The sequence below is a fragment of the Salmo salar genome, chromosome 15 (assembly GCF_965601325.2).
Source record: "Salmo salar chromosome 15, fSalSal1, whole genome shotgun sequence".
NCBI classification, from domain to species: domain Eukaryota; kingdom Metazoa; phylum Chordata; class Actinopteri; order Salmoniformes; family Salmonidae; genus Salmo; species Salmo salar.
In genome coordinates this window covers 62,766,496-62,783,207 of record NC_138305.1, presented here as the reverse complement: position 1 = coordinate 62,783,207, position 16,712 = coordinate 62,766,496, and the positions used below count along the sequence as shown (strand labels likewise).

The 16,712-nt window shown below is 44.2% G+C and overlaps 1 protein-coding gene across 6 annotated transcripts in view; it reads right to left on the bottom strand.

Annotated features, from left to right (window-relative positions):
- LOC106571830 (SAM and SH3 domain-containing protein 1) overlaps positions 1 to 16,712 on the bottom strand; it is a 335,706-nt gene that overhangs the window by 26,283 nt on the left and 292,711 nt on the right. For 5 of the 6 annotated variants that reach the window (XM_082961933.1, XM_082961937.1, XM_082961936.1 and 2 more), the window contains exons 9-15: positions 12,656 to 12,791; positions 12,085 to 12,494; positions 9,606 to 9,680; positions 9,246 to 9,389; positions 8,088 to 8,220; positions 827 to 996; positions 521 to 730 (exon numbers count right to left, since the gene is read on the bottom strand). In XM_082961933.1, coding sequence (XP_082818059.1) covers positions 521 to 730; positions 827 to 996; positions 8,088 to 8,220; positions 9,246 to 9,389; positions 9,606 to 9,680; positions 12,085 to 12,494; positions 12,656 to 12,791 — 1,278 coding nt within the window. Of the gene's footprint in view, positions 1 to 520; positions 731 to 826; positions 997 to 8,087; positions 8,221 to 9,245; positions 9,390 to 9,605; positions 9,681 to 11,529; positions 12,495 to 12,655; positions 12,792 to 16,712 lie in introns of all 6 variants that reach the window. The other variant, XM_082961932.1, reaches the window with a different exon arrangement.

Genomic DNA, 16,712 nt, shown 5'->3' with positions numbered 1-16,712 from the left:
GCTCACCCTCTCCCTAAGTCACAACTACGTATGTGATGAAAGAGATGACATGTGTACCTTGATGCACATGTACTGTATAGTAGAATAGTAGCACTTATGGGAGGTCTCGAAGCCTGAAATATAGTTTTGCTCTGCCCAGGCAATGATAATGTACCATTATGTTACTTATGCCCTTGAGTAGAGAGCCCTTGGACATAGCCTGGTCTGTAATCTGTTATGTCAGTGCTCCATCAGGCTGGGCTTACCCAGAAGCAGCCCACCTACAATGCTCTCTCTCTGAGAAGGCTGAGCTAGGCTGGCTGGTTTCTAGATGGCTGGGATATGAACGGGACTGTAGGAGGGAAGTTGTAGGACTACTGTTACCTTGTCCAGAAAATCTTAGCATTGGTGTGTGAGATTTGTGTGGAGTTGTGTGTGCGAGGGAGAGTTGAGAGTGTGTGTGTGTGAGTGTGTTATACAAGTGTCTTTGTATGTGCGCTCGCTTGGCATGTGCAAAGATGTGTGTGTCCAGTGTGCATACCTTGAGGTTGATGCGTTCGAGCAGCTCCTCTACAGAGGTGGGTTTGGGAGGTCTGCCCTTCCTCTTCCTTCTGACGGGTCTCTTGGGCTTCTCCTCCTCCTCACTCAGCACGTCCACGTAGATGAACTTAAAGGTGCCCACCTTGTTGTTGAGCAGACCCATCCACGTCCCCATGGGGGGCTTACTGATGATGTCAATCACATCCCCTCTCTGAAACACAACATATACAGGATATTTTAGTACAAATCTAAAGCCACACACAATCTAGACAAATCATTTGTATTTAAGACTGTGTGTGTGACTTACCTTTAGTTTGAGGGAATCTGAATCGTAGGGGCTAGGGGTGAAGTCAGTGTGTACTCGCGCCCTGCCACAGAAGGGCCCTCTGTAGGGAGGCTCCTCGTCATCTCCATCCTCAGACTTGACACTCTCTCTGTTACTGGCTGATGAGTCTGTGGTGCTGACCGTCTGACCACCTGGAACACACAGATATACATATCATATCCTCCAAATACTGTAGAGCTATTCAATACTCATGTGATTAGAGAGTGTATTGCAACTAACTAAGCTTCTATTTATTTTAAATTAGAGAGTTGGATAAAATGTACCTCTATTCGTACAAAGCCTGAGTGAGTGTGTGAATACTGACTAATAACAGCTTTATAATTGAAAATTAACAGCCAAAACTCATCACTTGAAACCAGTGCGTATATAGCATGATGCTGTCTCCCCACAGACGTCTCTGTGTATATCTGACGTGTGATGGTAAGTGTGGGAACCAGAGAGCAAAGCCTTCCTATCTAATCACTAGCATGTGTCTTAGATCCTCTGACCCTATGGGCCCAGGCCAATACCAGTCAACAAGGGACAGACTCTCACTATCAAACTTACAAGAGGGTGGCAGGTAGCCTAGCAGTTAGAGAGTTGGGACAGTAACCAAAAGGTCGCTGGTGCAAATACCCAAGCCGCCTAGGTGAAAAATATATTGATGTCCTTGAATAAGGCACTTAACCCTAATTTGCTCTAGGGGCGCCGTACAACAGATTTCACTGCACCTATCTGGTTTATGTGACAATAAAACATATATACAGTTCCAGTCAAAAGTTTGGACACACCTACTCATTCAAGGGTTTTTCTTTATTTTTATTATTTTCTACATTGTAGAATAATAGTGAAGACATCAACCCTATGAAATAACACAAATGGAATCATGTAGTAACCAAAAAAGTGTGAAAACAAATCAAAATATATTTTTGATTCTTCAAAGTAGCCAGCCTTTGTCTTGTTGAAGCTTTGCACACTCTTGGCATTCTCTCAACCAGCTTCATGAGGAATGCTTTTACAACAGTCTTGATGGAGTTCCCACATATGCTGAGAACTTGTTGGCTGCTTTTCCTTCACTCTGCAGGCCAACTCATCCCAAACCATCTCAAATGGGTTGAGGTCGGGTGATTGTGGAGGCCAGGTCATCTCATGCAGCACTCCATCACTCTGCTTCTTGGTCAAATAGCCCTTACACAGCCTGGAGGTGTGTTTTGGGACATTGTCCAGTTGAAAAACAAATTAAAGTCCCACTAAGATATCCAAGACTCCAAGATAGCGTAGCAGTGGGATGTCTGTCTTGTCCCATCCCTAGTATATATCGTTTTTTTCTTTGTATATATTTCATATATGTTTTACCCTCGTAAAGCTGACTATCCTACCAATCCTTGACTTCGGCGATGTCATTTACAAAATAGCCCCCAACACTCTACTCAGCAAACTGGATGTAGTCTATCACAGTGCCATCCGTTTTGTCACCAAAGCCCCATATATTACCCACCACTGCGACCTGTATGCTCTCGTTGGCTGGCCCTCACTACATTTCCGTCACCAAACCCACTGGCTCCAGGTCATCTATAAGTCTTTGCTAGGTAAAGCCCCGCCTTATCTCAGCTCACTGGTCACCATAGCAACATCCACCCGTAGCACGCGCTCCAGCAGGTATATTCCACTGGTCATCCCCAAAGCCAACACTTCCTTTGGCTGCCCTTCCTTCCAGTTCTCTGCTGCCAATGACTGGAACGAATTGCAAAAATCTCTGAAACTGGAGTCTTATATCTCCCTCTCTAACTTTAAGCATCAGCTGTCAGAGCAGCTTACCGATCACTGTACCTGTACATAGCCAATCTGTAAATAGCACACCCGACTTCCTCATCAACGTATTATTACTTACCCTCTTGCTCTTTTGCACCCCAGTATCTCTACTTGCACATCATCATCTGCACATCTATCACTCCAGTATTAACCTGTCTGGGCTAGGGGGCAGTATTTTCACGGCCGGATGAAAAACGTACCCAATTAAAACAGGTTACTACTCTGGCTCAGAAACTAGAATATGCATATTATTAGTAGAATATGATAGAAAACACTCTGAAGTTTCTAAAACTGTTTGAATGGTGTCTGTGAGTATAACAGAACTCATATGGCAGGCAAAAACCTGAGAAAAAATCCAACCAGGAAGTGGATTGTAGTTTTTCCAAGACTGGGCCTATTCAGTATACAGTGACTTAGGGTTCAATTTGACCTTCCTAAGGCTTCCATTAGATGTCAACAGTCTTTAGAACGTGTTTCAGGCTTTTGCAGTCAACAGAGAGCGAACAGGACCTCCTGGAGTCTGATGACCGAGAGAATGACAGGCCACAATTACGCGCATTCACGTGAGGAGGTAGCTGTGTTCCATAACGTTTTTCAAGACATTGGAATCGTCCGGTTGGAATATTACTGAAGTTTTACATTAAAAAGGCCCTAAAGATTGATGTTTTACAACGTTTGACATGTTTCAACGAACGTAAATATAACTTTTTGTCATGAAATTTGACGCGCTTCCTACATTTGGTGTAGCTTACTGAACGCTCAAACAACAAGGAGTTATTTGGACATAAATTATGGACTTTATCGAACAAAACATCATTTATTGTGGACCTGGGATTCCTGGAAGTGCCTTCTGATGAAGATCATCAAAGGTAAGTGAATATTTTTAATGCTATTTATGATTTTAGATGACTCCAAAATGGCGGGTATCTGTATTGCCTGGTGTACTTTTCTGAGCGCAGTACTCAGATTATTGCAAGGTGTGCTTTCCCCGTGAAGCTTTTTTGAAATCTGTCACAGCGGTTGCATAAAGGAGATGTTCATCTATAATTCTTTGAATAACAGTTTAATATTTTATCAACGTTTATGGTGAGTATTTTTGTAAATTGTTGTGCTGATTCACCGGCAGTATTGGAGCCAAAATATTTTCTGAACGTCACGCTCCAATGTAAAATGCTATTTTTGGATATAAATATGAACTTTATCGAACAAAACATACATGTATTGTGTAACATAATGTCCTAGGAGTGTCATCTGATGAAGATCGTCAAAGGTTAGTGCTTCATTTCGCTGTGTTTTGGGTTTTATTGACACATGTCCTTGCTTGGAAAATGGCTGTGTGATTATTTTTGTCTATGTACTCTCCTAACATAATCTAACATAATCTAATGTTTTGCCTTTTTGAAATCGGACAAAGTGGTTACATCAAGGAGACGTGTATCTTTAAAATGGTGTAAAATAGTCGTATGTTTGAGAAAGTTGAATTATGATGACATTTTGTTGTTTTTGAATTTGCCGCCCTGATATTTCACTGGCTGTGTCCCGCAGGTGGGACGCCAGCCCATTTAATGCTACATTGGAATTATCTCGCCTCTATGGCCTCTTTATTGCCTACCTCCCTACTCTTCTACATTTGCACACACTGTACATATATTTTTCTATTGTGTTATTGACTGTACGTTTGTTTATGTGTAACTTGTCTTGTTGTTTTTGTCACATTGCTTTGCTTTATCTTGGCCAGGTCGCAGTTGTAAATGAGAACTTGTTCTCAACTGGCTTACCTGATTAAATAAAGGTGAAAAAAAAAAAAATTAAAAGCGCAAACCAGATGGGATGGCATATAGTTGCAGAATGCTGTGGTAGCCATGCTGGTTAAGTGAATTGAATTCTAAACACAGTTGAAGTCAGAAGTTTACATACACCTTGGCCAAATACATTTAAACTCTGTTTTTCACAATTCCTGACATTTAATCCTGGTAAGAATTCCCCGTCTTAGGTCAGTTAGGTTCACCACTTTATTTTAAGAATGTGAAATGCCAAAATAATAGTAGAAAGAATGATTTATTTCAGCTTTTATTTATTTCATCACATTCCCAGTGGGTCAGAAGTTTACATACACTCAATTAGTATTTGGTAGCATTGCCGTTAAATTGTTTAACTTTGGTCAAACATTTCGGGTAGCCTTCCACAAGCGTCCCACAATAAGTTGGGTGAATTTTGGCCCATTCCTCCTGACAGAGCTGGTGTAACTGAGTCAGGATTGTAGGCCTCCTAGCTCGCACATGCTTTTTCAGTTCTGCCTACAAATTTTCTATAGGATTGAGGTCAGGGCTTTCTGATGGCCACTCCAATACCTTGACTTTGTTGTTCTTAAGCCATTTTGCCCCAACTTTGGACGTATGCTTGGGGTCATTGTACATTTGGAAGACCCATTTCTGACCAAGCTTTAACTTCCTGACTGATGTCTTGAGATGTTGCTTCAATATATCCACATAATTGTCCTTCCTCATGATGCCATTTATTTTATGAAGTGCACCAGCCCCTCCTGCAGCAAAGCATCCCCACAACATGATGCTGCCACCCCCGTGCTTCACGGTTGGTATGGTGTTCTTTGGCTTGCAAGCCTCCCCCTTTTTCCTCCTAACATAATGATGGTCATTATGGCCAAACAGTTCTATTTTTGTTTCACCAGACCAGAGGACATTTCTCCAAGAAGTACGATCTTTGTCCCCATGTGCAGTTGCAAACCGTAGTCTGGCTTTTTTATGCCGGTTTTGGAGCAGTGGCTTCTTCCTTGCTGAGGGCCTTTCAGGTTATGTCGATATAGGACTCATTTTACTGTGGATACTTTTGTACCTGTTTCCTCCAGCATCTTCACAAGGTCCTTTTCTGTTGTTCTAGGATTGATTGACATTTTTCGCACCAAAGTACCATAAATTCCGGACTATAAGCCGCAACTTTTTTCCCAGGCTTTGAACCTCGCGGCTTAAACAATGACACGGCTAATATATGGATTTTTCCCAGTTGAAATTTTTTTTCTTCCAAAAAAACACATTCTGTGACGTGCTCAGTTTTTTGGTGGTATGAAGCTTTCATTAGACCAATGAAATTGCCGAACGGGTTAAGGTCAAACAACTTTTTTGTTTACTGTTTAGATTAAATTGAGCACTCTCAAACTTCCCATCATTCTGATTACGGTAGTAATTTTGTCACCCTCATCATGGCAAAGACACGGAGAAATGCATATGATGCAGCTTTCAAGTTGAAGGCGATTGATCTGGCTGTTGGAAAAGGAAATAGAGCTGCTGCACGGGAGCTTGGTCTTAATGAGTCGATGATAAGACGTTGGAAACAGCAGCGTGAGGAATTGACTCAGTGCAAAAAGACAACTAAAGCTTACTGCTCATTTTTTATTTTTTGTTACAAGCCGTGTTTCGTTAAAGCCTATTTATTTTTGTTACAAGCCGTGTTTCGTTAAAGCCTATTTCTTTTTGTTACAAGCCGTGTTTCGTTAAAGCCTGTGTAAAGTTAATTTGTTTCAATGTACCGGTAGACACCTGCGGCTTATAGACGTGCGGCTTATTTATGTTCCAAAAAAAATAATATTCAATTCAGTGGGTGTGGCTTATATTCAGGTGCGCTTAATAGTCCGGAAATTACGGTACGTTCATCTCTAGGAGACAGAACGGGTCTCCTTCCTGAGCGGTATGATGGCTGCGTGGTCCCATGGTGTTTATACTTGCGTACTATTGTTTGTACAGATGAACGTGGTACCTTGAGGCGTTTGGAAATTGCTCCCAAGGATGTACCAGAGGTAAAATGGAGGTCTACCATTCTGTTTTCTGAGGTCTTGACTGATTTCTTTTGATTTTCCCATGACGTCAAGCAAAGAGGCACTGAGTTTGAAGGTAGGCCTTGAAATACATCCACAGGTACACCTCCAATTGACTCAAATCATGTCAATTAGCCTATCAGAAGCCATTACATCATTTTCTGGAATTTTCCAAGCTGTTTAAAAGGCACAGTCAACTTAGTGTATGTAAACTTCTGACCCACTGGAATTGTGATAAAGTGAATTATAAGTGAAATAATCTGTCTGTAAACAATTGTTGGAAAAATGACTTGTGTCATGCACAAAGTAGATGGCCTAACCGACATGCCAAAACTATAGTTTGTTAACAAGAAATGTGTGGAGTGGTTGAAAAATGAGTTTTAATGAATGAATTTAATGAATTTGCAGCAATTCGACCAGGGAGGCCTGATTCACACAGTCTCCTCTCAACAGTTGATGTTGAGATGTGTCTGTTACTTGAACTCTGTGAAGCATTTATTTGGGCTGCAATTTCTGAGGCTGGTAACTCTAAATTAACTTATCCTCTGCAGCAGAGGTAACTCTGGGTCTTCCTTTCCTGTGGCGGTCCTCATGAGAGCCAGTTTCATCATAGGGCTTGATGGTTATTGCAAATGCACTTGAAGAAACTTTCAAAGTTCTTCAAATTTTGAGGATTGACTGACCTTCATGTCTTAAAGTAATGATGGACTGTCGTTTCTCTTTGCTGTTCTTGCCATAATATGGACTTGGTCCTTTACCAAATAGGGCTATCTTCTGTATACCACCCCTACCTTGTCACAACTCAACTGATTGTCTCAAAAGCATTAAGAAGGAAAGAAATTCCACAAATTCACTTTTAAGAAGGCACACCTGTTAATTGAAATGCATTCCAGGTGACTACCACATGAAGCTGGTTGAGAGAATGCCAAGAGTGTGCAAAGCTGTCAACAAGGCAAAGGGTGGCTACTTTGAAGAATCAAAAATATAAAAGATATTTTCATTTGTTGAACACTTTTTTGGTTACTACATGATTCCATAAGTATTATTTCATAGTTTTGATGTCTTCACTATTATTCTACAATTTCGAAAATAGTAAAAAAATAAAGAAAAAACCTTGAATGACTAGGTGTGTCCAAACTTGACTGGTATGGATATATGTTTAACAAACATCAACCCAGCCTTCACAGCCCTCAGTCTAACTCTAACATCAACACATGAGAGACAGAGGTGTTGGTGCTCTGTCTGAAGACATGCCATGCTCAGATCATGATCAGTCACAACGAGAGAAGAAACTCTCATCAGATAGGACCAGATGATCTCACATGGCATCTCTAAACTCTCCAATGGGAATGGGTGTGACCGTGAGAGAGCTGGAATGATAGGAGACAAGCTCATAACAATGATGATGTAATGTATTCTAACTGACACGGCAGGCTTGATAAGGGGTATTTATGTATTAAATCACTTCAGGATTATCTGTGTAGATAGAAGATTGAGTGAATGTTGCCCGGGAGATGTGATGACAGTGCCCCATTGTGTCGAGGTTTGTGCACTTAGAGCCTTTCTCACACGCACGCACGCACACACACACACACAACTTACTCATGGAGCTCTGTCCGCTGAGGGAGCTCCGGAGGCTCTCCACTGATCCTCCAGCCTTCAGTTTGGGTTTCTCCAGAGAATCTGTGTCTGGCTGGTGGGACTGAGGGGAGCTGGGAGCACCATCTGGGCTCGACTGGAGGGAGGGAGGAAGGGGAAGAGAGGGGGAGGAAGGGTACAGATGAAGGCGGGGGGTAGGAGAGGTATGGAATGGGGAGGTTGGGGCAGAAAGGTAGAAGCAAAGGGGAGAGAGAGAGATCGAGAAAGAGATGGAGAGATTAACAGACAGAGACACAGATGCCAGTATCAGTGATAAGTAGCGGTCACAGTATCTTACACATGACAGCAGCTATACTGAAGGGTAATTCATCACAGCCACTAGATGGCAGCGTGGCATGTAGAATAGTCTTTCGAGTGAAGTTTGAGGTCATTTAGTCTCCTGCCTGCTCTTTCCAAGCAACATATTCATAACTAATTCAACTTTTTTCTGGGTCACTGCATGGACGTTCTAACTATCTCTGCTATTCATCTCTGAGGGACTGGTTTGCAGTACACGGTCTAAGGTTGTGGCACTCCCTAGGCTTTGACAGTACTGTACCCTCTGACAGCCTAGATACCAGGCCAAAACCAATACTGTAGTTGTCCATTGTTTGAATGTGAATGCTCATACGATATGAATGAGCCACACACACATACACATGCGCATGCACACGCACAAACAGCCCCAGAGCCAAAGGCCCCTTGTCTCAGAGCGCTGGCCTGGCATGCGGGAGGCTTGTCTCACTGGATGAGCTCAGCGACTTCCATACACACCCCACCCTACACCCCGAGTCCTGTCCTGGGCCTGAGAGAGCTGAGACCAGAATGTGGACAGCTCCAAGATAGTCCCAGCTGTGTGTGTGTGTGTGTGTGTGTGTGTGTGTGTGTGTGTGTGTGTGTGTGTGTGTGTGTGTGTGTGTGTGTGTGTGTGTGTGTGTGTGTGCTGTGTGTGTGTGTCTGTGTGTGAGAGAGCTGGGTATTTAGTTTGTAACCAACACAAACACATCCACCCACACACATATATGTAATTCCCAGAATGATTATGAATAACAGGATCTCGAATCAAGCCTCTTTATTCAACTATGAGAGTTGGGATCTTAGTGTGTGTGTGTGTGTGTGTACCTGTTCAGACAGTGAGCTGCTGTACTTCTTGGACATGCGTTTCCTCATGGTCTCTTTTACAGACTTGACCTTCTTCCCCAGAGAGATACGAGACGTCGTGGGAGACTTGACTACCTCCCGGTATATAGCCTCTGGATACTTACTCTGAGAGATAGAGGGAGGGGAGGGAGGGAGGGAGGGAGGGAGGGAGGGGAGGGAGGGAGGGAGGGAGGGAGGGAGGGCGAGCGAAAACACAGAGACAGAAAAAAAGAGGAGAGAAAGAGAGAGAAATAACCAAATAGTTAATTCAGTGTTTGAGTTCCCTTCTCTAAGCATTGCGCCCCCTCAGCCCTGAGTCATCAGTAATCTGTTAGCACTTACATTGGGCTCCGAGCCTGCACTGACCACATGGAGCGACCTATTGGACAGGTCAAACCCTCCGAAACTACACGTCCTCTGTGAGAGAGAGAGAGAGAGAGAGAGAGAGAGAGAGAGAGAGAATAAATATTTAGAGCGAGAGTGGGAGTTAGAATCAATTAGAATCTATTCAAATGACATCAACTCCCATTCGTGCCCAGTAAGAGTCAAATCACAATGATTCATGCTTGGCGGAGTCACAATGGCAGCAGGTTGATTCATGGCTGTATGTTATATATGGTCTTGCTGAGCGAGCATTTCCAGCCGTCTATATATGTATGTCATGGTATGACCTCATATGGGACAGGCAACAGACGTGAAACTCCTATATATTTATCTTTATTATATACGTTAGTTAATTGGGTGACCATCTGTGTTAGATCATCCACATGGGGATTTTGGAGTCACTGTTATTCTGCAAGTGTATGTCACTTTAAACCTAAAGCCATGGGGAGCAAGCATAGAGTGAAATGAAACCATTTGGTTAGATGTGATCACGCTGATGCTTTATGAATGTCATATAGAGCACATATACTTTGCCCAACCCAACCTTTCCCTTGTGTTTAATTACGAAAGAACGGTTACTGGATTAAGTCTCTGGAAACACACACACTGTATAGAGATATGAATACTTTTACTCTGGATTAGGTTCTAGAGAGGGGAGGTTGATGGAAGTAAGATCTCACAGAGAGTATAATGTATCCGACTGAGGGATATGTAGGGGGTTTGCCTATCTATCATATCTCTCCATTCGATAGGGAGAGTTTCAATAGGACCAGTCATGAGGGTAGAAGTGAGTTACTGTTGAGGAGAGAGATTGGCCATCTTATCATTGAATTAGCTTTGAGACCATTGCTTTCTATCGTGTCCGTGTCCGCAGTTCCACTCTCTGGACTTCACAGGAATCCATCGTTTTGTGAAGAGAAGCGATTGAGAAGGCATCCAAAAAGAAGACTGGAGATGGAGTGATGTTGTTGGATATATTGAATGGAATGGCCATGCATCTATGGATGAAGAACCACGTCCAATGATTGACAAGTAACAGCAAGGATTCAGGCTTCTTCAAGGCTGCAGAATAGCTCTGTTAAGCTTCCCCGTGTCGATCGAAATACTCTTTCAGGAGGATTCCTACCATCAACACTTAAAACGTCCATGCTAGTTTTGTTATTGACTTGTGACTGAACTTTCACACACTGACTACACCTTATCATACCATCTCTCTCAATGATGTGTGGAGGCGTGTTTGGCCTTGCCAGCCCTGATCATTTAGCTGGGCTTATGGCCACTGTCACTGTCCCAGATTTCTCTTTCTCCTTTTTATTTCTCACTGAGCTGGAAAAGATATACTTTGTTCCCCTTCTACTGAGTACAGAGATATACAGGAAGAGAAACAAGGGATGGGAGAAAGTTAAAAAGAGAGGGAAGAGAATGTGTATGTGTGTCTGTCAGCTCCTGAGCAGTGACCTATCAAAGCTGTGTCTCTGTCTGTTCCACTCTGACTCAGGAGACTCCCTCTAGGGTTTGGGCTAGGTGACATTTCTAAATGGCAGTTACCTCTACTGTTACACTGGTACCCACTGTTAACCTCCTGAGTCAGAACAGCCACATCCCATTACTATTTCTTATCACATGAAAATGAACTATAATGCCAAGGGCTTTCATATCTAAAGGTTGTGGAATGTTCTGGTTCTCAATGGAGGTCACTGTTAAACTAACCTTTCTAAATATTCAAGCTCCATGTGGATTAAAGTAGAGAAGACAGGAACATTATCAGCCCTGTGTCTGTATCTAAACCTGAGGGTTATTGTGCAGCCTTGAAGCTAGCCTTGGTCCTCCTGGCCAGTTGGGGGTGGCTTGTAGCCCATCCCCGCCCTACGGTAGAACTCACAGACTTCTGCTGGATGCGTAAGAGCACGCGCTTGGTGCAGCGGTCAACGCTGGCCGCCCACTTCCTGTCCGCCTCCCTGTCCTCCTCCAATAGGCAGCGGTGCTCTGCGCGGCTGAGGGTGACGGGTCGGACCAGCTGGGCCCAGTTGAGGTGGCCGTAGAGGCTGCGCTCTACCACATATGTGATGTTCAGCTCGCTCACTGCCGCCCGGCCGCGGAGTCTGCGAGGGGGGAACGCCCAGCCCCCACACCCCCCTCCACCCAGCGTACCACTCTTAGCCTTGGCCAGGTCACAGCGGGCAGGAGGCGAGGGGGAGGAACAGGAGGGGGGTGCCCCAGGTGGTTTGGCATAGTTCCGGGAGCGCTGGTAGAGCAGGTGTTTGGTGGAGTAGGCGTAATTGGGGTCGGGCTTCCTGAGCCAGTTGGCATGGTGACGGGTGGGTTTGGGGCTACTCTGGGAGATGTCGTCGAGGGCAACAAGGAGGCGGGGCTGGGGGTGTGGTTTGGGGCGTGGCCGGGTGAGGCCGTAGAAGCCATAGAGTGTGTCGTTACTTACCCCGTGGGAGAGAGAGGTCATGGCTTTCCTCATCTCGCCCTCCGTCATGGAGCACGACACCTTCTCGTCTTCCTCGGCTCCACAGCCGTCCAGCTCCGAGAAGGAGGATCCACTACCTTCCACCCCGACGGCCCCCAGACGCCCAGACCCAGCAGGGACTCTCCTGGGGGGTCGGATGAGGCCGTGGGTGCTGCTGGACTTAGAAAAGGTCTTGACCAGCTTGTGTCCGGACCAGGTGGTGTCCAGGCTGCTGGAAGAAGGGGAGGTGGTCAGGCTGTCTGTGTCCCCGTCCAGAGAGAGCTGGTCCTGGGTCAGGGAGGCATCCTGGGGCAGGCTGGACTTCTTCAGGACCCCTGTGTACAGGGCTGTGTTGTCCTCACAGGTAGAAGACACCTCCAGTCTCAAAGAATCTACAGGGAGGAGAAAAACAGCAAATCAATTATCCATTAGAGAGAGCAATGTCCAATAGAGCAAAACCAGTTTTAACCCATTCACATAGTAACAGTGTTACAGCATTCTAAATACACAGCATACAGTAGACTGTTCGGGTTAGTACGGACATGTGCTGTACCTTCCGAGATGGGTTTCTTCCCCTCTTCCACCTTGATGAGTTTCTTCCTGACGCGGCGGGTAGAGTTGACCAGCTTGTGGAGCCGTTTGAACTTCACAGAGTCCTCTGACTGCTCATCATCAGACTGCTCCCGAGACTGAGAGGGAGAGAGGGGGCGTCACAGGGGTTCCGAGACACAGGGGAGAGACTGTCTGTCTGTAGTGTACAGGGACCCACAGAACCATAGGCATAACACAGTGACCCATATCAAAACCTTTATGAAACAACATCGTACTGTAGGTCATTCACTTACGTCTTGGGGAAACTGACCACACCGTTGAAACACACAGGTGTTGGGGGTTGGCGACAGTTACGGTGCATGTTTTAGGGTGGACATAGTTAGTGATAGGAGAGCATGGAGGGTGGGTTGGTGGGCATTCATATTGCATTGTAGAACATTATGTAAGACATTTATATGAAAAACATATTCCGGTCGCGTTAATGAGGCCAAAACAACAAAAACACTGAACGGGAGAGGACAATGAGGAGATGCCACAGATATTCACCACAGATATTCACCACAGATATTCAGTGAACGTGGCATTTGTGGTGTGTCTCTACATCAGACTCTGTGCTGCCTGTTGGAATGAGCCTCGAGCTGTTGACTACCCAATAGCCACTAAATGGAGTGATCCGCAGCATTGTGCTGAGGCACACAGAGATCCATTATGAGGGAATGTGTATGTGTGCACAGTGTTTCCCCAAGGATTGATTTCAGCAGTGGCTTGGTAGTTGGCGAGGCCAATGGTGTGGTCATTTTAGAGGCCCTCCTCTTGGCCCCACAGCCCAAATTTGGGCAGAGAGAAATTTGCACAGTTTTAAAGCTAGTTTCCTGCAATTCTACACATTTTGTCATGGACCTGAGAGAGAGAGAAAAAAATTGGTATTGAAGTAGATTTCCTGAACCTCTACATATTTTCCGATGGGGCTGAGAGAAGATTTGCTTATTTAAAGCACATTTTCTGCAATTGTACACATTTAGCCATGGCTTATGCAGTGTTCTTATTCCATCTGAGTGACTCAAATATAATAACAAAATCAATGGGGGCCCAATTCATTTTATTATTGTGGTTGTTAGTTTGCAAAGATGACCTTATTAAAAACTATATAGCTAGGGCCTCCTGAGTGGCGAAGTGATCAAAGGCACTTCCTCACAGTGCAAGCTGTGCCACTAGAGATCCTGGTTCGAGTCCAGGCCTGGGAAACCCATGGGGCGGTGGACAATTGGCCCAGCGTCATCTGGGTTAGGGGAGGGTTTGGCCAGCTGGAATGTCCTTGTCCCATTGCACTCTAGCAACTCCTGTGGTGGGCATTGCAGACTTACACGGTCACCGGGTGTACAGTGTTTCCTCCAACACATTGGTGGGCTGACTTCTGGGTTAAGCGGGCATTGTGTCAAGAAGCAGTTGTGATTTAGAGGTTGCATGGCTCTTGACCTTTGCCTCTCCAGTTGCAACTACCAATTGGAAACCATGAAATTGGGGTAAAAAATATATATATACATACACTACTTTTAAAAAGTCTGGGGTCACTTAGAAATGTCTTTGTTTTTGAAAGGAAAACACATTTTTTAACATTGAAGAGGCAACTCCTGCCTTCTAGGCAGAGTAGCAAAAAAAAATGCCATATCTCAGACTGGCAAATAAAAAGAAAAGATTAAGATGGGCAAAAGAACACTGACACTGGACAGAGGAACTCTGCCTAGAAGGCCAGCATCCCGGAGTTGCCTCTTCACTGTTGAAGTCGAGACTGGTGTTTTGCGGGTACTGTTTAATGAAGCTGCCAGTCGAGGACTTGTGAGGCGTCTGTTTCGCAAACTAGACACTCTAATGCACTTGTCCTCTTGCTCAGTTGTTCACCGGGGCCTCCCACTCCTGTTTCTATTCTGGTTAGAGACAGTTTGCGCTGTTCTGTGAAGGGAGTAGTACACAGCGTTATACGAGATCTTCAGTTTCTTGGCAATTTCTACCATGGAATAGCCTTCATTTCTCAGAACAAGAATAGACTGACGAGTTTCAGAAGAAAGTCCTTTGTTTCTGGCCATTTTGAGCCTATAATCAAACCCACAAATGCTGATGCTCCAGATACTCAACTAGTCTAAAGAAGGCCAGTTGTATTGCTTCTTTAATCAGCACAGTTTTCAGCTGTGCTAACATAATTGCAAAAGGGTTTTTCTAATGACCAATTAGCCTTTTAAAATGATAAACTTGGATTAGTTAACACAATGTGCCATTGGAACACAGGAGTGATGGATGCTGATAATGGGCCTCTGTATGCCTATGTAAATGCTGTTCATCGACTACAGCTCAGCATTTAACACCATAGTACCCTCCAAACTCGTCATTAAGCTCAAGACCCTGGGTCTCGACCCTGCCCTGTGCAACTGGGTCCTGGACTTCCTGACGGGCCGCCTCCAGTTGGTGAGGGTAGGAAACAACATCTCCACCCCGCTGATCCTCAACACTGGGGCCCCACAAGGGTGCGTTCTCAGCCCTCTCCTGTACTCCCTGTTCACCCATGACTGCGTGGCCATGCACGCCTCCAGTGAGGTCTGCACAACACATCATCGGGGGCAAACTACCTGCTCTCCAGGACACCTACACCACCCGATGTCACAGGAAGGCAAAAAAGATCATCAAGAACAACAACCACCCGCGCCACGGCCTGTTCACCCCACTATCATCCAGAAGGCAAGGTCAGTACAGGGGCATCAAAGCTGGGACCGAGAGACTGAAAAACAGCTTTTATCCCAAGGCCATCAGACTGTTAAACAGCCATCACTAACATTGAGTGGCTGCTGCCAACATACTGACTCAATCTCTAGCCACTTTAATCATTCAAAATGGGACGCAATAAATGTATTACTAGTCACTTTAAACTATGCCACTTTATATAATGTTTACATACCCTACACTACTCATCTCAAATGTATATACTGTACTCTATACCATCTACTGCATCTTGCCTATGCCGTTTGGCCATCACTCATCCAAATATATTTTTATGTACATATTCTTATTCATTCCTTTACACTTGTGTGTATAGGGTAGTTGTTGTGAAATTGTTAGATTACTTGTTAGATATTACTGCATGGTCAGAACTAGAAGCACAAGCATTTCGCTACACTCGCATTAACATCAATTTGTAAGTCGCTCTGGATAAGAGCGTCTGCTAAATGACGTAAATGTAAAAATGTAAAAAATCTGCTAACCATGTGTATGTGACAAATAAAATGTGATATTCCATGAAAAAATCTGCCGTTTCCAGCTACAATAGTGTCCAGCTACAATACAATTTATAGCATGAATTTTAAAAGGATTCAATTGAGATTTTATGTCACTGGCCTACACACAAATTTCGCAATTTTGACTTAAATCGGCTTGAAAATCTATGGCAAGACTTGAAAATGGATGTCTAGCAATGATCAACAACCAACTTGACAGAGCTTGAAGATTGTTTTTAATAATAATGTGCAAATATTGTACAATCCAGGTGTGGAAAGCTCTTAGAAACTTACCCAGAAAAACTCACAGCTATAATCGATACCAAAGGTGATTCTAACAAGTATTGATCCAAGGGGTTGAATACTTCATATGAATCCCAGTTGTATTTTTTATTTTTTAAATATTTTTTAAAATAAATGTTCAATTTTTCTTCCACTTTGACATTAGAGTATTTTGGGTAGATCGTTGACAAAAAAATGACAACTACATCTTTTTTTAATCCCATGTGGTAACACATCCAAACAAGGAATAAGTCAATGGGTGTGAATACTTTCTAAAGGCACTCTAGGTGACAAGGACCTCTGGCCTCCACATTCCCTTGGACTCCTCCAGCCAGTTTGGAATTCTCAGTCAGAATGATAGCTTTCTGTACCATAGGAGCTCTGTGACCTGCACATTATCCATAAATCTCTCTGGTGTCCCATCAGCCCCCTCTTTCCACCGCTAGTCTCAGTGGTGCATGCTCCATACTCCATTCCTCTGTCAACAGCAGAATCAGACCATGAGGTTGAACC